Source organism: Onychostoma macrolepis, chromosome 20 (genome assembly GCF_012432095.1).
Source record: "Onychostoma macrolepis isolate SWU-2019 chromosome 20, ASM1243209v1, whole genome shotgun sequence".
NCBI lineage: Eukaryota > Metazoa > Chordata > Actinopteri > Cypriniformes > Cyprinidae > Onychostoma > Onychostoma macrolepis.
In genome coordinates this window covers 20,036,350-20,060,237 of record NC_081174.1, presented here as the reverse complement: position 1 = coordinate 20,060,237, position 23,888 = coordinate 20,036,350, and the positions used below count along the sequence as shown (strand labels likewise).

Sequence of the window (23,888 nt, the reverse complement as noted above, 5' to 3'; positions counted from 1 at the left end):
AGTTACTGTATTTTTAAAAAAAAATCTTATCAACCCCAAACTTTTAAACAGTAGCCTCTATCTCATAGAGTCAAACACACACATCCCCAAGGATTCTTTCCTCACTGTCTTCATACTGTATTTCCTGTTATGTGTTTGAACTCCTCTATCCTGTCTTCTCAACTAACACCAATCCCAAACTTGTCTTTCTCTCACAGGTCCTCCAAGGCCCACCCCGGCCCAGTCGTTCACATTAGTGACAATCCTATGGACGAGGGCAAGGTAAGGCGACGCCTACACAACTACATGAAAACAAATCAACACTTCCTGACATGAATAATTCATTTCCCTTACTTCGCACAAAGCTCTTGATTTTTTTTCCATTCTGAACTCATAAGACATTTCTTTCCTACAGTGCAGCACAGTTCAGTAATTGGGTCTAATCTCACACAGCTTGTTAGCAAATTATGTTGTTTTTGAAAACAAATGATCGAGGAGATATGAAGGAGATGAACAAATGCTCCAGCTACTTCCAAATGCATCTTTTTAGACATTCATTTTACCTTCGCTAATTGCCAGCGCACAGTCAGAGGGGAGCAGAGAGACCGGCACACACCTGCTGGGGTTTTGCCTTTGTATGGATGACAAACTGTCTGTCTCTTTCTCTGGCAGCTGGGAGCTCCTCATAGGCGCCTTTACAGTGCTGATCCACTCTCTCTCACCCATCCCACTTCTGCCCCTGAACGGGGCATCGATCACTCAGTTCTTAATGGGTCTTAAAGTCCTTAGACACATTGTCCCTCCCTCTTGGCTGACAGAACTCTGACATTTTATCAATTCATAGACTATCACTGAATTTTTAAAAACAAAGAGGTTTTGAGCTCAGATGACAGGAGACATGTCGTTTTTTAAAAGATTTCCTGACCACTCTTTCTCATGCATTTACAACTGAGGACTGAAGTTATAGAGTTTAAAAAAGCATCTTAAAAGTCATACAGTAACTTTGTGTGGTACAGGATAAAATTGAAGTCTGAGAGAAAGAAAATTCACAGAAAAAGACAGGTTTGAAATGACGTGAGGGTGAGTAAATGATAGAGTTTTCTTTTTCTGGTGAGCCATTTTCTTGAGTTGAATTATGGTGATAACAACTTGCACATTTCTTCCATGTTTTGAGTAGAATGTTTTGTCTGATTCATTGATTTTGTTGGAGACTGAAGAAAGGTTTGTTTTGGATTTATAATCAGAAAAAGGACTTAATGTTTTGTTTGGTGAAACACATCATTTACTTTTACATCACCGCATCCATGAACTCTCATCAGTTTACAGGTCAGGTTCAGCAGACTCACAGCATATTTTCCTTCTTTTCTTGTTCCCCCCCCCACATCTTTCTTCTTCTTTCAGCTCATAATAGGATTTGAGTCTGGGATCGTAGTGCTGTGGGATTTGAAATCAAAGAGAGCTGACTACCGGTACACTTACGATGAGGTATGTATTATCACACAATGTTGTATTCCAGGCTCCTGTCGCCTGCAGTGGCACAAATGCTTAGAATATGGAAATGCGTTGCACAAATATTCATGAGATGTTTTGATTTTAATAAAGGACGCTGATTAGATCTCTTAAGTAGGCACATAGTCTGTTGAGCTTGGTGCTACAGCATCAAAGGAACATTGGTATTTGAGAAGAATAAGTGGCCGTGTGTAGTTTGGATGCTAAGTTCTTCCTATTCTCAATCATTCATTCATATTGGTGTCTTCTTCAGGAATGTTCTGAAAAGTGGAGAGACACATTATAAACTCATTAATATTAATTAGGTTACAACATATTCCACAACTTATTTACTGAACGGCAAAGTGAGCACTATAGCTATAGGAGGATTACAGTTTGCATGTTTGTTCAGTCTGCTGTTCTTACTGGGTGTTGTTCTTAAAGCCATCAACTTACACAACATAATTTATTGATGAATTCATTGATTGAAAACAAACTTCTTTAAATATTATAATTTTCTCAAAGGCTTTTTAATATAATAATATTGTAATACAGTAATATTGTAAAATATTAGTACAGTTTAAAATAACTGTTTACTTTAATAGATTAAAAATGTAATTCATTCCTGGGATAGCAAAACTGAATTTCAGTGTCAAATGACAGAAATCATTCTAATATGCTAAGTTGGTGCTTATGAAATATTTAATGTCATTATCAATGTTGAAAACTTCGTTTTGCTTTTTAATATTTCTATGCGTGTGTATGTTTTTCCCAGAATTCCTTGATGAATAGAAAGTTCAAAAGAACAGCATTTATTTTAAATATAAATCTTTGGTAACATTATACATTTTTTTAAAATGCATCATTAATGAGTGAAAGTATTTATTTAAAAAAAAAAATCAGATTTTACATTTTCCTTTTACAAATAAACTCCATAACAATAATAATATCCCGAAAAGTGGATGAACTTGGAAATTTGAGGAATGTCCTCTTTCAGCTATGCTATGCCTCTGAATTTATTTATCCATTAATTGGCACATTATCTCTTGAATTGCTTGTGAACATTTCATTTCAGCTTAAATGTAATTCATTTATTTATTTTATTTTTTCCCCCAGAAATAGTCTTTTTGTCTGAATGTCCTGGAAATTATTAACATGCATCTGAAAAGCCCCCGTAGAACATACAGTTAATCTGCCACTCCAGTTTAAGCTGGTTCGATGGCTTTTGTCAACAGTGGCAGCCAGCGTACATTAGTTATTATGATGAGCATGATGTGCCCAAAGCAAAGTGCAAAGGAATTAAAACCGACACACACTCTTGTTTTTTTTTTCTCCCCCAGACATGCAAGCACACACATGCATATGTCAAACCCATCTCTTATTGTAACTCCCTCATTGGTGTGTTAGCGTATACGTGTGTTGTGTGTGAGAGTGAGAGTTAATTTCTCAGAGGACATCTCATCTGTACCCTGATGAATGACTGTGCCTGGCTGGATGTCTGATTTATTCCTGCCTTCATTTAACTTGATTGATTAGTACAGCAGAGATAAATGTCCTACAATTCACTGCTCCGTAGGGGTAGCAAGGTGTCATTTTGGCTCAGCACAGAGTCGCGCTCATACCATGAAACACTATTGTAAATCACTACATCAGACCCCCCCATAGTGCCTTACTGTTTATAATTATGAAGGAGAGACCAGGAAAAGGCTCAGACAGGTTGATCAGACTGTCTTTAGTTATGCAGATGTTGCCTGGGAACCTTTTTATCTTTGAAGGGGTCACAGAAGTGCAATAGACAGCAGAATTAACATCATATCAGATCATGGGAAGCTATTAGTGCTGAAGGGGTCACTGAGGTGCAATGAGCAGCAAAATTAGCACTGAGGCAGTGAGGAGCTATGCTGTTATAGATGGATGGAAATGCTGAAATAAGGAAAGGATCAGTGCAAGTAGCATAAAGGACGTTCTGTATGGACAGGCAGTTTCTGAGTAATAGAGATTTTAATAATCTTGCTTTCTCCATCTTCCTTTCCCCTCTCCTTCTCCTCTTTCATTTAATCATTTTTGTGTGCGATAAAGAGTGAGATATAAACAATAACTAAATTTTTACTTGCATCTATACAAAGTTCTGTCATGAAACAGGTCTAGATTGGCCTCAACCCAATCTGCCAGTAATCACATATACCTACATGATGCAGCTGATTGGTTTCTGTTGCATCGGCAGCCAATGAGCTTGCTGCTTAATATTCAAATACTTGACCAATGTTTTCTGTAGCAGTTTGCAGAGTGCTTGCAGAAACACTTCACCTTCCCCAGCTCCATCTGTATAGATCTCCTAAGGGTAATTTTTTGGGCATTTCTTTTTTTTTTGTCTTCATAATGATCGGACAGTGTAAAGCAGGCAGGAAGTGAAGTGGGAGAAAGAGAGGGGGACGGGATCAGGAAAGGTCCTCGAGCCGGGATTCGAACTCGGGGTGCCCGTAACGTATCAGCGTTATATGTCGGTGCACTGCCAGCTAAGCTATCAGCACTGACTGCTGCGGGTAATTTCATGTTTGTTATTAGTGCAGGGTAATTTTATGTATGTTATATATTTTATGTGATGTCAGTGCTGTGTGGTTGCTAGGGTGATTAGAGTTGTTGCTAGGGTATTGCTTATTGTCCCAAGTCAAAAGAGATATTCAGGTTTCTAGTTATGGCTCAGGTTGCTGCCTCAGTGTATGAGAATTTTTCCTGACCATTTATTGTCCATCACTTTGAAAAGTGATAGTGGATTGGAACAAAATGGATTGTTCAACTCCCTAACTGTAAATATGAGCACCAATAATATTGATAACAAGCACTTTCTGTAATTAATATGTTTTTTTTATGTATGCACATCTACAGTAGTAATTTTTGGAGAAGATGGCCAGCTGACCTTGTTCCGGATGGCTTGACGTTCACTGCAGGAATGATGTGATTTGTGTGTGTGAGGGCAGTGGCAGCAATATTTTTGGACTGAAAAGGCAGGTTGTGGCTGCCTGCAGTAAAGCCAGCAGACCTCTTTAGCTCTAATTGGGCCTCTGTTTGCATGCATGTGTCAGAGGTATGACAGTGTCACAGTTCCCTGTCTCTGTGGGTATCTCCAAGAGTGTGACGAAGAGAGAGAAACATATAGAGGATAGAGTAGAGGGGAGCTAGAGGTCCTGGTATCTTTAAGGTGTTGTTAATAAGGTAGGCTGCTTATCCTTCAGACCTTTCTCAAGCTGACACACACACGCACACAATCATCCCACATGTCCTTGTCACTGTATGAGTATAATTACAAGTCAGAAGCTATGGAATACTAGTGTACTGCAGGGTATACAAGGATACAACCAACAAGGTCTATAATATCTGGAGAAATCTATTTGCTAGTCCTATCCTTCACATTTATGAATTTTAGAAATCAGCCACTGAAGTATCACTAAAGATAGTGATAGTAATTTAAAAATGAACTGTATACTGATCAACCGCTAATCTGAATATGGATGTCTGCTAGTGGTTACTGCCTTACAACTCTCTCTTTTTAGTAATAATATTATTTGTGTTTTTCTATACTTGATGTTTTTTTTTTACATATGAGACATTATTAAAAAATAACCTTATTCCCACTTGTCTGCATGCACATTCCCACAAATGCTACTCAGTTGCTGCAAAGAAATAAAATGGGTTAGTTTGCATTTTTATCGAATTCTTCTTGTAAATTACGATAGTCTTTTCAAATATTGATAAAAATCGAAAAGATACTTGCAGTTTATTCATCAGGATGGTCTGGTCAAGAGCATTCCTTTATTGAATACAGTATTCCATGCCATATTCTGTTGCATATTTTGGCAAATGTAGTAGCCCATCCAGGTAATCCATGCATTCAAAAAAATTACATTCTGGTCATATACTGTATTCTGCAGAAACGTAAATATATGCAGTATGCAATTCTGAATAGTTTACTGCAAGCTTCGTTGGATGTCATTTGTTTAGCAAAAACACATTTATGCTGAATAATTGTGTTCCACAACCATTTGTTCTGTACCTTCAGAACATATATTATGCAAGCAATATAATCCTTCCTAATCATAATGGGGTGTTGTGAATGTAGCTGTGCTTAAGCATATTTTTGTGTGTGTGGGTGTGTGCGTGTGTTCGTCTGGCTCCTCCTCTCTGAATGCTCCTGCAATGATGTTGCACTCGGTTCATTGATTAGTTAGGTCTGCTGAGGTTCGTCCCCACTGTCTGCTGGAGACAGAGATAGAGCCGCCATCATTATGCTAAACAAGAGGAGACTGCGCTTAATTAGAAAATAATGAGAACTCTCTTTCAGCCTTCTTTGTGCTTTCACTGGCTCCCTTTTCTCTCGATACATCAGTCTCATGCTGTGCATTCTATCCCTTTCTCTTCCCCTTGATTCAATTCTATTCCATTCATTGTGCTATATTGGCCTGAATGTTTTCCCCATAGTATTGCCAAAGCCTTCAGTCAATACAACAACAGTACAAAACAAAGCTATATAAAGAAACAAAGCTACTGATGTGCAACAAAGGAATTATGGGAAGGTTAATATATGTTCCAATATGTTATGGTCCAATATATATGTTGCAATATACAGTGGGTACGGAAAGTATTCAGACCCCCTTAAATTTTTCACTCTTTGTTATATTGCAGCCATTTACTAAAATCATTTAAGTTAATTTTTTTCCTCATTAATGTACACACAGCACCCCATATTGACAGAAAAACACAGAATTGTTGACATTTTTGCAGATTTATTAAAAAAGAAAAACTGAAATATCACATGGTCCTACGTATTCAGACCCTTTGCTGTGACACTCATATATTTAACTCGGGTGCTGTCCATTTCTTCTGATCATCTTTGAAATGGTTCTACACCTTCATTTGAGTCCAGCTGTGTTTGATTATACTGATTGGACTTGATTAGGAAAGCCACACACCTGTCTATGTAAGACCTTACAGCTCACAGTGCATGTCAGAGCAAATGAGAATCATGAGGTCAAAGGAACTGCCTGAAGAGCTCAGAGACAGAATTGTGGCAAGGCAAAGATCTGGCCAAGGTTACAAAACAATTTCTGCTGAACTTAAGGTTCCTAAGAGCACAGTGGCCTCCATAATCCTTAAATGGAAGACGTTTGGGACGACCAGAACCCTTCCGTCCGGCCAAACTGAGCTATCGGGGAGAAGAGCCTTGGTGAGAGAGGTAAAGAAGAACCCAAAGATCACTGTGGCTGAGCTCCAGAGATGCAGTCGGGAGATGGGAGAAAGTTGTAGAAAGTCAACCATCACTGCAGCCCTCCACCAGTCGGGGCTTTATGGCAGAGTGGCCCGACGGAAGCCTCTCCTCAGTGCAAGACACATGAAAGCCCGCATGGAGTTTGCTAAAAAACACCTGAATAAGATTCTCTGGTCTGATGAGACCAAGATAGAACTTTTTGGCCTTAATTCTAAGCGGTATGTGTGGAGAAAACCAGGCACTGCTCATCACCTGTCCAATACAGTCCCAACAGTGAAGCATGGTGGTGGCAGCATCATGCTGTGGGGTGTTTTCAGCTGCAGGGACAGGACGACTGGTTGCAATCGAGGGAAAGATGAATGCGGCCAAGTACAGGATATCCTGGACGAAAACCTTCTCCAGAGTGCTCAGGACCTCAGACTGGGCCAAGGTTTACCTTCCAACAAGACAATGACCCTAAGCACACAGCTACAATAACGAAGGAGTGGCTTCACAACAACTCCGTGACTGTTCTTGAATGGCCCAGCCAGAGCCCTGACTTAAACCCAATTGAGCATCTCTGGAGAGACCTAAAATGGCTGTCCACCAACGTTTACCATCCAACCTGACAGAACTGGAGAGGATCTGCAAGGAGGAATGGCAGAGGATCCCCAAATCCAGGTGTGAAAAACTTGTTGCATCTTTCCCAAAAGACTCATGGCTGTATTAGATCAAAGGGTGCTTCTACTAAATACTGAGCAAAGGGTCTGAATACTTAGGACCATGTGATATTTCAGTTTTCTTTTTAATAAATCTGCAAAATGTCAACAATTCTGTGTTTTTCTGTCAATATGGGGTGCTGTGTGTACATTAATGAGGAAAAAAATTAACTTAAATGATTTTAGCAAATGGCTGCAATATAACAAAGAGTGAAAAATTTAAGGGGGTCTGAATACTTTCCGTACCCACTGTATATGTTGCAAAATTTAAAATAAATGGTGTTCTTTAAAACTTTCTATTCATTAATAAATCCTGAAAATTTCAAAATATCGCAGAAATATTAAGCCTCACAGCTATTTTCTTTAAGTTATATTCATGGGCTTTTTGTGCCTTTTTTTAGTTTAAGAGGACAGTGGAGAGATGACAGGAAAGTATTGGGGGGAGAGAGGGGAGAGAGGGGAGCGAGATCAGCAAAGGACCTCAAGGCAGAATCGAACTCGGGTCGCTGTGAGCGCAGTTGCGCTGTATGTCGATGCACTACCCACGAGGCTATTGGCGCCGTTTTTACTTAATTTGTTATCATATAAATGTAGCCTTGACTTAAAAAAAAAAAAAAGCATTGCCGACCCCTGCCTTTAGGATTGGTAGTGTATATTAAAGTTATTAAATAATGTAGCTAGCTAAGCTAAGGACTGCTCTATTAAAAAAAAAAAATAAAGAAAAAAAACACTAGTTCTGATTGTAAATAGCTGGCTGAAAATACCAGACACATGATGATGTGATTTCAGAAATATGAAATATTGCCAGGGGAAATGTAATATTGTAGATTTGATCAACTCTACTTAATCACTAAAATAGCTTAGCAACATTATTTTAAAACCAGCTACTTTGGGGTTTGGGTTCAGTTCTGTATAAAATTAAATAACACTTGGATATAAATGTGACTCCCCTCCTCATGCTTTCTGGATAGATGCGCAGCAGAATTGCTGACGGTCTAAAAAGCATGCTGCAATCCTACTGTTGTGGTTGCACTGAAGCCACAGATGCAGACTGTGTGTAACAGGTCTTCTAGCTTCATTATTTGTAGCAATTGTATTGCTCAACAGCAGAAAGACAGTCTTTCTTTATATCACTTTTCCCAGTAGCCTGGGTAGACCCGTCTTATACCCCTGGGTCATGTTCTTGGGCATTACCAGTATGAGTTACTATTAGGAAATCTCCCACTGAGTTGCCTGTCCCCATGCAAGCATTACTAACTTTTATTTCCTGCTCTTTTTCCTGTCATTCTCGCTCACAGGCGATCCATTCTGTGGCCTGGCACCACGAGGGGAAGCAGTTTATCTGTAGTCACTCAGACGGCACACTGACCATATGGAATATAAAGTCCCCAGCCAAGCCTGCACAGACAATCACGCCACACGGTTAGTGATCTTTCTCTTTTTCTGGCTCAAACACACAAACTCATTTTCTTCAAATTCATTTTTTGTCAGGATAAGGGTTGCAAAATTAATTGCTCTTATGTCTATTTCACAAGGTTGTATCACACCTCTCTCAAAGACTTGTTAATACAGGGTTGTAATTTGATTTTTTTCGCCCCCTCCTTCGCAAAGCAGCTTAAAACAATTGCCTCCCCTTCCCTGATTTCCATTTCAAGTGAAGCTTTAATTTTCATTTTCATTTTGTTCTTCCATGGAGACTGCCTGTGTTGTGGTCTTTAGTGATGAGTGAGGTGAGGTCATGCTCTTCCTTTTGGTGCATGCCCTTGCCTGCTCTATTGAAGATACTCCACTACAGTCCTCTCTTGATACAAGAACCCCTTCAGCCTCACCATGCCTCCATGGGTATTGGGAAAAGCCATAAAATGTTGTCAGAATTTTGGTATTTTCAATCCATAGGCATTATTAGGCCCTGTTCAGGGAGGATTTAGCCCCACTGTCTTTTATCTTAGCCACACTAAAAATCTGAAACTAATCTGCTCCATTTTTCTCTTTCAAGCAGATCCAGTTTTTCTTATTTTAATTTACATGTGTATTTAAACATAAATAGCAGCACAATTCTTTAAATTCATTTATAATTTATTTTAAATGCAATATTTGAGCTATTTGCTCATAAAACAAAGTTCAAATATTTTTGGGACAGTTACCATTTTAAGGATTGGTGTTCAACAAACTGCTTTGGAGGAGAAGAAAATTACATAAGTATGTTTCATAGTGAACATTTCTGTTTGTTATGAAAGTACTTATGTAGTTCTTCTATGACACACTTCCTGTCTGTGGGAGAGAGAGGCTCTTTTCCAAATGACACCCTCAGCCTCTGCAGCCGTCCTTCATGTCTACTCTTTGGTGACATAATTCTTGGTAGACTGTTGGCTGTAAAGTCTCCTCCTAAAATGCCAAATGACAATTTCAGTCTTTTAAGTTTTGAAAATGTACAGGAAGTTTTGTGGCTTTACTCTATTGGATATGAAACCCCCTGTTTGCTAATACACCCCTAAAATGAACAGTGTTTCAACATCTACAAAAAAACAAAGACCAGCCCTTTCATTACTTCCTGTGTCAATCGGAAATATGTCATTGGCTTCATGCTTGTCAGATGATTTAGTGGGGTCTTTAGCAAGTCCACACCAAGTATTTGGGACAGCCAGAAAAAGAGGTTAGGAAACACTCTGAATGAGTCTGACTCTGTTTCAGGAAAGCAGCCTAAAGATGGAAAAAAGCCAGAGCCTTGCAAACCCATTCTTAAAGTAGAGTACAAGACCACAAGAGCAGGGTAAGTGCAATACATTTTTGTTTTTCCTGACCATCTTAGACCATCATGAATTGGTCGAGCTGCTAAACCAGCATAAGTAAAACTTTTCTCACGAAATGTTGTTTTTAAATAAATGTGGAGTCCAAAAGTCTGAGACCATATTGAAATATGGAATTAAAAATTCATTTCAAACTCATTTAAACTTGGAAGTAAACAAAAAGTTACAATGTAAAATAAATAACAATTACTTAAGATTCTGCAGGATTTAGGTCACAACCAAATAAACAAACTTGTGGAGTTCATGCAGCTCAAGTGAAAAGGCATTCTAAAGATTGTAATACAAATAATATAATTTGAGAAAAATACAAGCACAAACTGTCCAACTTTTGAAGCTCACTGTATGGTATATGCTTGTGTTCTGAACAGGGATCCGTTTATGATCTTCTCTGGTGGTTTGTCGTATGACACTGTCGGTCGACGGCCATGCTTGACAGTAATGCATGGAAAGAGCACAGCAGTATTGGAGATGGATTATCCCATTGTAGATTTCCTCACCCTGTGTGAAACGCCATATCCTAATGGTATGTAGGTCGATTTATTCATTAACAGCACATGCTTTGTCCAATATTGTTGCAATAAGTGCTCAGTCTTTTTTATCTCATGCCACTTCCTCTCTTTTAATTTTTTGCTGACATTTGAACCTTTGTTTTGTTGGGTTGTTCTATTCTTTCATGTTCTTTGTAGATGAGCTTGAGCTCTCCCAGTGGAACTGCTGCCTAGTAATTACATTTTACATCACTTTTTTTAAAGCTCCCTCTATTCATAACATCCAGTTCTGTGACTGCATTCGTTTATTATTGCCGTACCCATTTGAATAATTTATCACTTTGGTGGCTATTTATGAATAGTAAGTGTTTTCTTTTCTCTCTGCAGGCAGCTGTAGCAAAGGCTGATAGGACTTTAGTTTGTTAATAGTCTGTCAATAATTTACTGCTGTGAAAAAGAGAACATTAAATATATTTATTATGGGCTCTTTGAAATACTTGATGCTCCGATTGGCCAGACTTTTTTCTTCCCTAAAATGTCTGTTGAGCTAAATTTCAGCATTGCTTTTGAGCATTACTGATATAAAGACGAAAGAGAGGAAACCATGACATGTTCGAGACTGTTCAAGAGTTATTTAAAATAAAGAAGTGACAATAAGCACACTGATAATGTTATAAGATTTCTATTAAAAATGCTGTTCTTTTAAACTTGTTTTCTATGTTATGGACTTTTTTCTTAGTGAAAAGCTGAGTAAGATAAAATAAGTTCAACTCATCAATGTTTCATGTCCATCTACTTATTTTGTTAGTCGCCATGATTTGTGTTGGGGTTTGATTTGTAAGCCGACTGTACTTTATCCCTTACATAACACCCTGATCATATCACATACTTTAGCTTGTGCATGGTGCTGGATTAAAAACAATTATTTTTCTTGTGATTCAGCTTGCTTTTACAGACAACCATGCAGTTGTTCTCGCCTAAACAAAGCATCTGCGTTCATATATTTGCGTTAAAGGCTTAACTATTTTGTTTAGAGTTTGAATTAAGCCAAACTGAGAAGCAGTGAAGAATGCAGAAGGAATGGGAATGGTGTTTGCAGTGCTGCTTGCATAACAGTGCCTGGCTCTGTATGTTGATTAAGCTATATTTGAAGTGAAACGTCTTTGGTTCTGACTCATTATGGAGGTTCGAACTTATGCAGTGACGTCTCTAGTCGTAACTTCAATGGATCAGGCCACTTAAATATGATACACGCTTTATTATAAGTGTTCGTACCAAAACGGGTGCCATTTGCAACTCTCATGTTCATATACTACCAAGTCTTGTTTTCACCAAGGCTGCATTTATTTGATGAAAAACAGTACTGTGAAATAGCATTATAATTCTGAAATAAGTGTTTTCTACTTTATTATATTTTCATTTGCAATTTATTCCTGTGATGTAAAAGCAAAATTTTACTCCAGGCTTCACTGTCACATGATCCTTCAGAAATCAGTCTAGTATGCTGATTTGGTGCTAAAGAAACACGTCTTATTATTATTGAAAACAGTTGCTTGTATCTGTTGCAGCTTATTATTTATGAGGAAACTGATACTTCTTTTAGGATTCTTTGATTAATAGAAAATTCAAAACAGCAGCATTTATTTGAAATATAAATTTTTGGTAACATAGATGTCTTGACAGACACTTTTAGTCGATTTAATTGAATTAATTTGAAAAAAAACAATAGTCGTAAATAGTATTTGTAAAAATATGTGCATATTTTAAAAATTACTCAAATATGTAGCAATGTATTCATGATTTTCATTTCTCTTCAGATTTTCAGGAACCATATGCTGTAGTGGTCCTCCTAGAAAAGGATTTAGTTGTAATTGACCTTGCACAAAACGGGTACGTATCACCCACAGCATTTGAGTCATACATGTTTGACGCTATCACACTTTTCCACCACAGTGTCAATCTTGTTTTTTTGACCTCTGATTTCAGTTACCCTATCTTTGAAAATCCGTATCCCATGATGATTCATGAGTCTCCTGTGACGTGTTGTGAGTACTTAGCCGATTGTCCTGTGGACCTCATACCTGCACTTTACTCTGTCGGGTCTCGCCAGAAACGACAGGGCTACAGCAAAAAGGTACAACATGCATGCACACGCTCATTTAAAGGTGCAAATCTGTTAATGATGTCTTTTAAGTTAAAACATTCTGCCTACACACACGCTCCTAGGTTTTTGAGTGACTACATTACAGTCCCTCGTGAATCGCCCCGTTGCCCTATGCCTGTGTGACTTCAGGCCCCTGCCGTGCAGCACATTGTGTCCTCAGACTGTGTGGGTCAGAGACACAGACGGGTGTTTATGGGTATGAAAGAAATCATGACCTCTCAGCCAAGACTGGAGTGTGGTGTGTAAGTTGTGGGTCTGTCTCCCACAGGGAGCAGGTTAACTCAGACGGCCCACTTTGATTCACAGCACTTCTGAATACCTTTGAATAAACTGCTTCAGCTTCCATGCCTCGTGAGGAAATGCTTTCCTATAGAGCCTCGCCAGCCGTTTAATAAAGGTTCCACCCACGTTGCAGAAATGTTTTGTGGCTGCCAGTGCAAGCCACAGTCATTAAATTAAGAGTACGCTTACTAAAACGTACAAATTGGCAGATTTCATTTGATTAAGTTTCCCAGGAATGCTCACATGCTTTAGGGCGATATCTACTAAATTTCCTCTATTCTCATATGTCGAGAAATGTCGGATTTATGTGGTTCGCTTTCGTGGATTTAAGTGCTTTTATGTGGTTCTGTTGTTCATCACAGGAATGGCCTATCAGTGGCGGAAACTGGGGCTTGGGCACACAAAGCTACCCTGAAATAATAATAACTGGGTAAGAGCAGTGTGCGCTTGTGTGTGAGCGAGTGAATGTGTGTGAATGCTCTGTTCTCTCTTGCCATTCGTATTTCTGCTGAAATAGCAGAAATGGCGAAAAAAGACTTAAATGGAGTAAAAGAAGAAGGCAGGGTATAAGAAGAGGGAGGAGGAGTGCAGAAGAGAGGGTAATGAGCAGGACAAGATGGTAGCGAAAGGGAACTATGACAGAAAAGTAAGCATTTTCTGATGTACCGCCCATGGGATGACAGAACCTTTTTTGCTTTTTTAGTGGGTTTGACAGCAGTGGGAAGAGCACTTCCTCTCATCTCTTGACTAGCTTTTATCTGACATTGAAACTTAGCTTACCTCAGTACATGTGGTAATGGGAAAGTTCCGGTTAGTTTATGTGGGTTTGTGTATGCAAATGTATGAGACAGTTGAAATAAAAGATTCTCTGCTCTTCTTGCAGGCATGCAGATGGTTCATTGAAGTTCTGGGATGCTTCAGCAAGTGAGTACCGAGCCTTTCTGACTTCACATTCACCCCATTTACCACTTGTGTGCGGTATAATAGTTCCATTTACCACAATGTGTGCAGTATAATAGTTTTTCAAAGCTCATAAACTTGCTTCAAACACATTTGCCTTTTTATATTGAATTCGGCAGACACATTTATCTATGTTTTATATATTCACACCAAACAAGGGGAGTCCGCTTTTAGCTATTATGCTGCCCGCAGTAGGAACCAGCTTCCAGAAGAGATCAGATGTGCTAAAATATTAGCCACATTTAAATCCAGACTCAAAACACATCTGTTTAGCTGTGCATTTGTTAAATGAGCACTGTGACATGTGCTGCTATTTTGGCTACGGCAAAGACTATAGACCAAGATGGTTCAATCATATTACTGTGAATGGGAAGTGCAACACGGAATTAGTCAGGAGGAGCCAATTGGCATTACTGAAGTTCTGGTTCCTTTGGAAAGAGTCAGTTTCCTGACTGCACATGCCCATTGGCTTTACCAACCCAAAATACATGGTTTTTTCACTCAATGTGAGCAATTTGAGAACAGCATTTATGGGTCAGTTTATGTCAGATGTTATTGCCATTTTTAAATATTTTATTTAAAAGTGGTAAAGCAGTTTTATGAGATTATGGTGTTCCCCATTCAAGTAGATAGACGTTGGTGTTGTATGCCTGAAATAGCTGCCCGGAGGCATTGCAAATCAGTTGAACTGATTTTCTTTGAAAGGGACTTTGGCTACAGTTACAATCACATTTGACTAACAGTGTTAAATATCTAATTAATAACTGCATTCTTCTGACCACTGTTTGAGTATAACTTGACATCAGACATAATTTGCCTTAACACTAAGGTAATTTTCCATGATTTATGACCCAACTGGAGACTGACCTTATAATGTCACACAAAAAACTCCCCAGATCCCACAGGCTTTGTCTAACCTTGTGCACCGCTGAGAGAGACCAGCGTGGTGAGAGTGTTACCTCTACATGGCATTTGACCTTGCTTAAACTGTGATCTTGACAGACTACAGTTTCCACTGTTCCTGTTCCTCCTGTAGGTGCTAAAGGACATATCGTAATATTAGAAATACCACAAAGGTTGCAAACCCCTCACACAAGCACTTGTTTAACATTCAAATGAGTTTTATTAGTGGTAAGATAATTTAAAACCAAAGTGGCCCTCATTTTATTCACCAATGAAATATAAAGCTAATTAGACAGGACTTTTTAATCCTGCTAAGACAGAGTGGCTAATCTTATGTCATTTATTTTTTTTTCTTTTGACTGAACTGAACAATTGGAGTCAGTGGATTAGAGGCCCTCAAAAATTGGAAAAAACACATTTATGCATTTGGTGGCATTGAAACATTTCCCATCATTTATTTAATCCTCTAAAACATTAATTGTACAAATCTATAAGTTATATGACTTTGTTCATTGGAATGCTAGATTCTGATTTGTTTATTCTCTTTGTGGTCTTTTCTTTATTGTCCAAAGCAACCTATTTCCTGTAAAAGTGTGGTAGAATTATGTCTAAAATAATAATAAAGTTAAAATTAGTTTGTGTCCTTTATTCATTCATTCATTCATTGATATGAGAAGTAGTTGTGTAATAAAACAGATCATGTACAGTCAGCTGGTAATATGTAAAATAAACCTCTTTAAATTAATTAAACATGATTAAATAAATGAAAAATAAAACGCACAAAAAGTAAAATCAAATTTAAAAAGCACAGGTGAATTTAGACATCACAACATTATAATGTACAGTATGAAAAATGGATATTTATTTTGAGATTTGCATAAGACTACATTTTAACAATGTTTTTTTTGTTTTGTTTTTTAAGCAATTTAACAGTTCTTTAAATGTTTTTTAAAGATTAAATTTATTAACATTATAGTGATGTTAGATGACAATATGATAAAAAATCTCTAATTTTGTGTAAATGACTGGTTGACTACAATTATCTCTTACATTTTCCTTTGAATTCCATTTGCCATGTGTTCAGTAATGCTCCAGGTGCTGTACAAGCTGAAGACAGCTAAGGTGTTTGAGAAGGCACGCTGTAAGGAGGAGAAACCCAGCACAGAGATTGTGGATGAGGACCCATTCGCCATTCAGTTGATGTCTTGGTGTCCCGAGAGCCGCATGCTTTGTGTCGCTGGTGTCTCTGCCCATGTCATCATATACAGGTTCAGCAAACAGGAAATCACCACAGAGGTTGTGCAGGTAAAAATATGTTTATAATTTTTAATGTTAGAATTATTTTGTAAGAATTATGTATGATTTTTTTTTTAAATTGAGGTGCTCTTGACATAAAAAAACTTTGTTTTCTGGAGTGTAATGAGTAATGCTGCCCTTATAGACACTCTCAGTCTCTCTCTCTTATTCCTCGTCTCGAGTTATTTTAGTTTGCCATGACTCATAACGTTAATAATAATATAAAATCTGTTCATTAAATGGATGTTGTTCAGTGACTTGAATGTGTTTGTGCATTTGTACGTGTATATGCCGTCTACAGAGCCAGCTAAGGATATCCGAGGAACAGTTGTTACTCAGATGCTTAACTAAATCCCTAAGCCTTTCAAAGCCGTTTTAATTAATGTTCACCACATCTAGCTGTATATTGAGCTTGAATAATTAATACTGCATTCATTTTGCCCTCTCACTGTTTTTTTGCAAGCTGTACATTTGCATACTGATGCTTCTGTGACCCATAAATAAATGAGCGCTTATGGTAATGCTATTAGAAAATATATCTGTGAATAATTAGAATTTCCATATGATTTATTGTGGGAAAATATATAATGTGGTAGACTGAAGCAATTAAGCAATAGTGCTTTATTAATGCTTAATCAACTTATTTACATATTAATACATGACTCATATAAACAGGATAATAATGAATCAAATGTTCGCATACAGTCATATTGGGGACACTTGAATTTCAGGCACAGGAACGAATCTGATTGGTTAACGGAGGCGCATGCTCAGCGAAATTGTGGGAAAAACCATTAGTGTTGCCATCGTCTGCTGTCAGAACGTTCACACTTCTGTATAATGAGGGCAAATTAAACCTATTAGCACCTTCAGTCCCGTGACTCTCACACACATAGAAACGCTCACTTGGAAGAGACGCACACCAATTAGCGTGTCTCATATTAAGAATAGCGACACCGATGGGGATCAATTAACTCAGTGTTTAGCTGATTCATACACATCTGTTCTCAAGCACAATTGTGTCAATTACATGTGTACATGTGTGTGTGTGTTTTACAGTTATTGGAGGTCAGGTTACAGTATGAGCTGAATGATCTGGAGTCTCCAGAAGGTGGAGGAGATCAGACACCAGCTCCTCCCACACCAAGCACCTCCCCCAGTCCACAAACCACCGTCCCTCAGACACACACCTCCACTAGCAGCAACTCATCAGATGGGATCCGAGACAACATACCCTGCCTCAAGTAATTCTGCTTTACAAGTTAGATTTTAATACACATAACGGGGAATCCAAAAGTCTGAGCCTACTTGTGTAAATGCCTCTATTTAACTTTTTTTTTTTTTTTATTCAGACATTTTTTTCAATGCAAATTATATTATCGGTGGAAGATTTTGATTGCAAATTTTAAAAAAGTCTTATTTTTTTTTTTTTTTGTATTTGGTATGTTGCCTTTTTGCTTTGACAGCAGCACTCGGCCTGTATTAACCTGATGTCCAGGTGATCCAGCATGATTTGAAAATGATCCAAAGAGCATCTTGTGTTTCATTGGATTGAAAACATCTGACTGTCTTTACAAAGGAGTTCACATGATCAGCTTATTTGATTTGTGAGAACCCAACAGATAATATGCACCAAAGTTAAGTGTCAAGTTAAAAATAGTTCAGCTTTTACAAACACATTTCAGGACTTCTGTGTTCTGTTCCATTCAGCTGCGCCCTGTCTGGCTGTTTCCAAAGAGAGCCTTGAGGGATGTAATTGCCACTGACTGAAAGTTAGTGTTCGCAGTATTGACGCAAATTGTTGTCTGACAAATCAGACAACAAAGTTGCACCGTGAGGCCCCTTTTTGGCACATCTTTGTATAGCTGTTACTAGATTTTGCTAGTTTTTATGATTAATCATGACACTTTCAAGTGCCTGGGTACTCATGCCCATCCTCAGTATGTAATATATGACATTATAGAGTAAATGTTGTACATTTATTTGGCAGGGACTGTGTATAACCCGTGTCCTCTCTCTTTCATTCCCTCAGGGTACGCAGCAGTCCTCTGAAGCAGTCTCCAGGGTATCAGGTGGAGCTGGTGGTACAGCTGGTGTGGGTCAGTGGAGAGCCACCCCAGCAGATCAGCAGCTTGGCCATCAACTCCAGCTATGGCTTGTGAGTTACCTGAAGATTTTAAGACTTGTTTTACATTGTTTTGTCAGGTGGCTCAGCGAATAAATTAAATTCTGCAGACTGTGTCAGGAATGTTTATGAAAGGACAATATTTGCTTTGTTCTTTCATTATATTAAAATATTAACATAAATTTAAATATTTATCAAGATTTTCAATGAATAACAACATCAATGTTGGTTATCAATCAACATCAATGTTACACAAAATTATCGTAAGGCTTGGCATACTGTCAGAGCAGTATACTGGCATACTGTTTGTCTTGTGTTTCCCCATGCCCAAATTTGGTCCTTCCTGTTCCTGTCTTCGTTATTAGTTCATTAGTCTCCATCTGTGTTTAATTACTCCTCACCTGTTTCAGTTCTTACTCGTTTGATTTCCTAGTGTTCTTAAGCCCTGTGTTTCCCTGTCTCCCACGTCTGGTATCGTTTGTCTTAACCCGTGCTCCATGTTTCCTGGTGAAAACGTCATTAAAAGGAATATTGATTGTTCTCCTTGCGCAATGTGACATATACAATCCTTCAAAGTTCTGTATTTTATAATGTTTTATAATGTTAACTAATGCTTACCATCAGTGCATTTATTTGATCAAAAATACAGTTAAACAATAATAATGTGAAATAGTATTAGAATTAAAATCTTCAGTGTCACGATTCTTCAGAAATCATTCTAATATGCTGATTTGGCACTCGTACAATTTTTGCTTATTAAGTATTACCATACCAGTATAAACCATTTTTTCCAGGATTCACTTTGAAGAACAGAATTCAAAATAGAAAGTAATATAGAGTAAAATGTCTTTACTGTCACTTTTGATCATTTTAATGCATCCTTTAATGCATCAAAATTATGAATGGGTGTATAAATGATAAATGATTGTGTGTATAAATGATATTAATTTGATTAAATAATCACTATACCAGCATAAACTAAAGAAAATCCTTCTAATTTGATGACAAAAGCACTTGCTGTCTTTTATGTTTGTGTGTAACATAGGGTGGTGTTTGGCAATAGCAATGGTCTGGCAGTAGTGGATTACTTACAGAAGACTGTTCTGTTGAATCTGGGAACTATGGAATTGTATGGCTCTAATGATCCGTATCAGAGACAACTGCGATCTCCCCGCAAGAGCCGACAGCCTTCTGGAGGTCTGATATGCACACAAACATGGTTTTCATCTATAATAGACAGAGCACATATATATGAATGCAGTGAGCCTTTTAACGGCACACCATTGGCTGGACATGCAGCTGTGCAGTGAGGGGATACAGCAGTGTGACCCCTGCTGGTGGATGGCACAATTGCAGCTAAACGCATGCTAGTAAGGAAGAGATGATTGCTGGGACTTGGCAATGGATTGGTTGTTAGATTATCTGGTGTGTTTGTGCGTGTTTGTGTCAGGGGTAATGAGTGATATTTAGCGGGGGGCTGGGATCTGTCGGATATGCACACAGGGAGAGTGCTGATCAGAGCAGCTGGGTTCAGCTCCTGTCTACCCATCTGCCTCTCAACTCTGAGATCAGAGCAAAGGCTACACACTGCACCTCACACTAAAGAGTATAGGCAATTGTACTGTCTAAAATACATCTTAGACTACTTTTACACAAGGTAACGGACAATAGCAGACTTTACACGTTTTCCATAGTGTGACACTCATGTTTCTCTTTCTCTCTACAGGGCTTTGCGACATTAACGAGGGCTCAGCCACCTCAGAGGATCGCTGCAAATCCCCCACCTCAGGTAAAACACCCCTCAGAGCATGACACAATCCATACCGCCTCCTGCCACCATCATACCGATCAGTCCTGACACTGGAGTCTGCTGAAACACAGAAGTTATGAGCTCCACAAGGGGGGCATTTTAGCATTTCAACTGATTCCTCTGCACAGGACTAAAGTGATAGTTCACCTTAAAATGACAATTGTCATTATTTACTCATAGTCATGTTGTTTCAAACTCGATACTGCTGTTCGAAAGTTTGGAGTCAGTGAGAATTAATACTTTTTTCAGCAAGGATGCATTAAATTTATCAAAAGTGAAAGTTACATTGTTACAAAAGATTTCTATTTTCAACTGGCAAGAATAAGAAATGTTACTTTAGCACCAAATAGGCATATTTGAATTATTTTTAAAGGGTCATGTGACATTGGAAGACTGAAGTAATGGTTGCTGAAAATTCAACTTTGCCATCTCAGTTATTGCATCTTTAAATATATTAAAATAGAAAAGTTATTTAAAATCTTAACAATATTTCACAATATTACTGTTTTATTTTTTATCAAATAAATACAGCCATGCTGAGACTTCTTTAAAAACATTTAAGAATCTTTTTAAATATTAAAACTGACCCCTAACCTTTTGAACAGTGTATGTCAGGTCTTCTGAAGCCTTACAGTAGTTTTGTGTGAGGCTCAAACCAACACTGCAATTATTTACTGAAAATCTTGACTTCCCTTAATGAGTTTTCATTAACTTAATTGATACAATTCACAAAACCAGCCTGAATTAAATGTTTACACACTAGACTGATCTTAAAAAACAACATGAAGGTGAGTACATAATGATTTTTGAGAGATTCCTTTAAGATTCATTACTAATTAATCCATATTACACCAACAATTAAGTATACACACGTGTGCATTTATTTTTTTATTATGTCAGTTTTAAACAAGCCTCTGCTGAAAATCATTGGCAGTGTTAACAGGGCACACCTTACGTAACTTCCTAAAACTTTGTGCGTGTGTCTGTGGAGGAGAACAAAAGTTCACAAAGGTCACAGATGACTGATGATGGCTGGCAGTGTGATGAATGGTAATGGTGACTGACATTGTGACAAGTTGCTCGCGCCTGATGAGAGAATAGTGGTTAAACATCTGGGCTAGAAGCAAGTCATAGGTTCAAACCCCTGAAGGGGTGATTCGTGACCTGAGGAGCAGCACCATTGTGCCCTTCAGCAAAACTGTCTCTTGTTTCAAAGCGTTTGCTAAAATAAACATCCACAGCAATCATAAAGACCACACTGGATGAATTGTTAGGAAGTGGTTTCTGAAATGATATGTGCAAAAGTGTCGAAAAAATGTAGCAGCTGCTTAGACTCTGAGCAAGACAGCTGTTTTTGTGGGCGGAAAGGACACATTAAATCTAAATTTACTAGACAACCAAAGCTTGTAAATGCACTGTAAAACACAGCACTCTTAGTTTAGAGTGCTTTTAGACTGTGGTTAATGAGGTATTGATTGCTTTCAGATACTGTCACTGAATTGTGTAACCAAATATTTAATCGAAGATGTGTCACATAGAGGTTTTACTTTTATGTTTTAGATTCATGTTATACAAATAACACTTTCCCAGGGATACTGTTTTTTCCCCCCAGATTCTTAACCTTTGCTATAATATCACGTCTTCCTCTGGGGTGGGAAAAAAGAACATTATTTTGCCATCATTATTCAAATTTGCATTGTTTTTGTGGATAGAATGCAAATATAAAATGCTAAAATATTCAAGGTTAAAACGCAGATAGGACAAGGTAATCTTAAAGCATTTGCATTCTCTTTCTTTAGTTCATTTAGAGCAGCTGAATGTGGCATGATAAGCTGGATACAACCTAAAAAATCCTTTTAGAAAGAGCGTGACATTCACACTCGGAGATCTCAAAATAGAGATAAGATTTGCACCGAAAGGTCAGATCAGAATGAGAATGTATTTCCAAAATGACTTAACCTTCAGTTAGAGCACAGACCTCTGCAGCTGTTCTCTCTGCAAGTGGTTTGATCAAATATTGAAAGAAGCTCTGTAATTATTGTGCAAATAGCAGCATACACTTGCTGTAACACCTCGACATGGGCAGATACAGAACAAATGATTGCAACTGCCACAGAAAGCCAAACCAAACGCATAACAAACAAAACAACCCGGGTCGATGCATAATCTTTCACGTTATGGCTCTCCTGCGCTGTATGTTGCTCCCAAAAAGCGTACAATATCTCTAACTGCTCGTATGCTTTACTTCCTCCCAAAAAGTCTTGATGTCAAACCATCAGCAATTCTACAATGGAGGAGGGAGAGGAGGTAAGGTTGGATGACGGTGTAGAAGAGGTTCCACTGGTTTTGTTCAACCACACTGTCTCTGTCTCTATGTATGAACAAAACAGAGGAAGCAGCTGTCCTCAGAAACAGTTACTTGAATAACCCTGACGGAAAATTCCCACTGCATGCTACGTTCATGTAGCACGCATGTAACATGGTGAAATGTGCTTGTGGTGATTTGCTTGAGGCGTTTCTCTTTTGCCACACCGGTGGCTGCGTCCTATAATTGTCTGTTTGTAGGAATGAAGGTTTTCGGTTTGTTGTCTTCCTGTACTTCCTGTCTCTTTATGTCCGTACATCTCCGCACAGGATTTTGAAAAATACACATTTATTTAGATGGATTGCAACCAGCAGTGGGATTCACTTATATATGCTTTTGTGGAGTACTATTAGGAAATGTAGTTATAGTTTTGGGTAATTGACCATTTAGCTTTCTTTAGTTGTTCTTATATAGACAAGCTGCGAAGGCTGTTTTTGTTTTGTTGCTTTCTTAATGATTTTTTTTTTTTTTCGATGACTGCTGAGCGCATTACACTGCAAAAAAACAAACAAACAAAAAAACCCACTTTAAATCATTATTTTGTCCACTTAAAATATCTTAACCTCTTTAAAGGAAATAAATGCATTTATTTGAGAAGCTTTTGAGAGTTTTTTAGAGTAGCCTATATAAAACAAAAATAATAAAATCTATATAGTGCTATGATTAAATATAACATTTAGTTTAATTAACATTCAGTTAATCACTGAACATAAACATTGTAAAAAAAAAAAAGAAAAATCTAAAACTGTAATGAACATTGGAAAATAGTATTAAAATAAAAACAAAATGATCTTATTCCATTTTGTTTCTCAAGTACATTTATCTTGTTTTAAGAATGTTTAGATATTTTTGCTGACAAAACAAGGTCACATGTTCATCTGTCAGCTATTTATTTATTTATGAAAGATAATAGATAAGTCAACATATGCCTATATGCGGCAAGGGTATATATAGATATTATACAAAATGTACAAACTCATCCATATAAGCCATAATGTCTAGTTTGTATTCTGTGTGGTGCATGCTTGTGGCATGGGGTGCTGAGAATGGTTGTTTTGTCTGTTCTGATGTTAATTCTTTTCCTTTCAGGGCTTTGTGTGGCCAAATTACACCCATTTACATCCCAGTACTGTTTGTCCAGCATGCAGCATTATGCAGTTTGTCTCTGACTCGCTGAAAAATATTGCACTGTCTCCTTTGTCCTGTTTGAAGCATTTGTGTCCCTCAGGATGATTAAAAAACCCTTTAGCTATGTAGTCT

General features: G+C 37.9%; 1 protein-coding gene across 5 annotated transcripts in view; it reads left to right on the top strand.

Annotated features, from left to right (window-relative positions):
• The window catches only part of stxbp5a (syntaxin binding protein 5a (tomosyn)), a 105,306-nt gene that overhangs the window by 71,230 nt on the left and 10,188 nt on the right, over nt 1-23,888 (top strand). For 3 of the 5 annotated variants that reach the window (XM_058756309.1, XM_058756312.1, XM_058756311.1), the window contains exons 6-19: nt 198-261; nt 1,381-1,464; nt 8,727-8,850; nt 10,120-10,198; nt 10,604-10,758; nt 12,541-12,613; nt 12,710-12,857; nt 13,532-13,599; nt 14,053-14,093; nt 16,117-16,337; nt 17,388-17,572; nt 18,361-18,486; nt 19,499-19,650; nt 20,180-20,242. In XM_058756309.1, coding sequence (XP_058612292.1) covers nt 198-261; nt 1,381-1,464; nt 8,727-8,850; nt 10,120-10,198; nt 10,604-10,758; nt 12,541-12,613; nt 12,710-12,857; nt 13,532-13,599; nt 14,053-14,093; nt 16,117-16,337; nt 17,388-17,572; nt 18,361-18,486; nt 19,499-19,650; nt 20,180-20,242 — 1,583 coding nt within the window. Of the gene's footprint in view, nt 1-197; nt 262-1,380; nt 1,465-8,726; nt 8,851-10,119; nt 10,199-10,603; nt 10,759-12,540; nt 12,614-12,709; nt 12,858-13,531; nt 13,600-14,052; nt 14,094-16,116; nt 16,338-17,387; nt 17,573-18,360; nt 18,487-19,498; nt 19,651-20,179; nt 20,243-22,522; nt 22,571-23,888 lie in introns of all 5 variants that reach the window. The other 2 variants (XM_058756308.1, XM_058756313.1) reach the window with 1 other exon arrangement.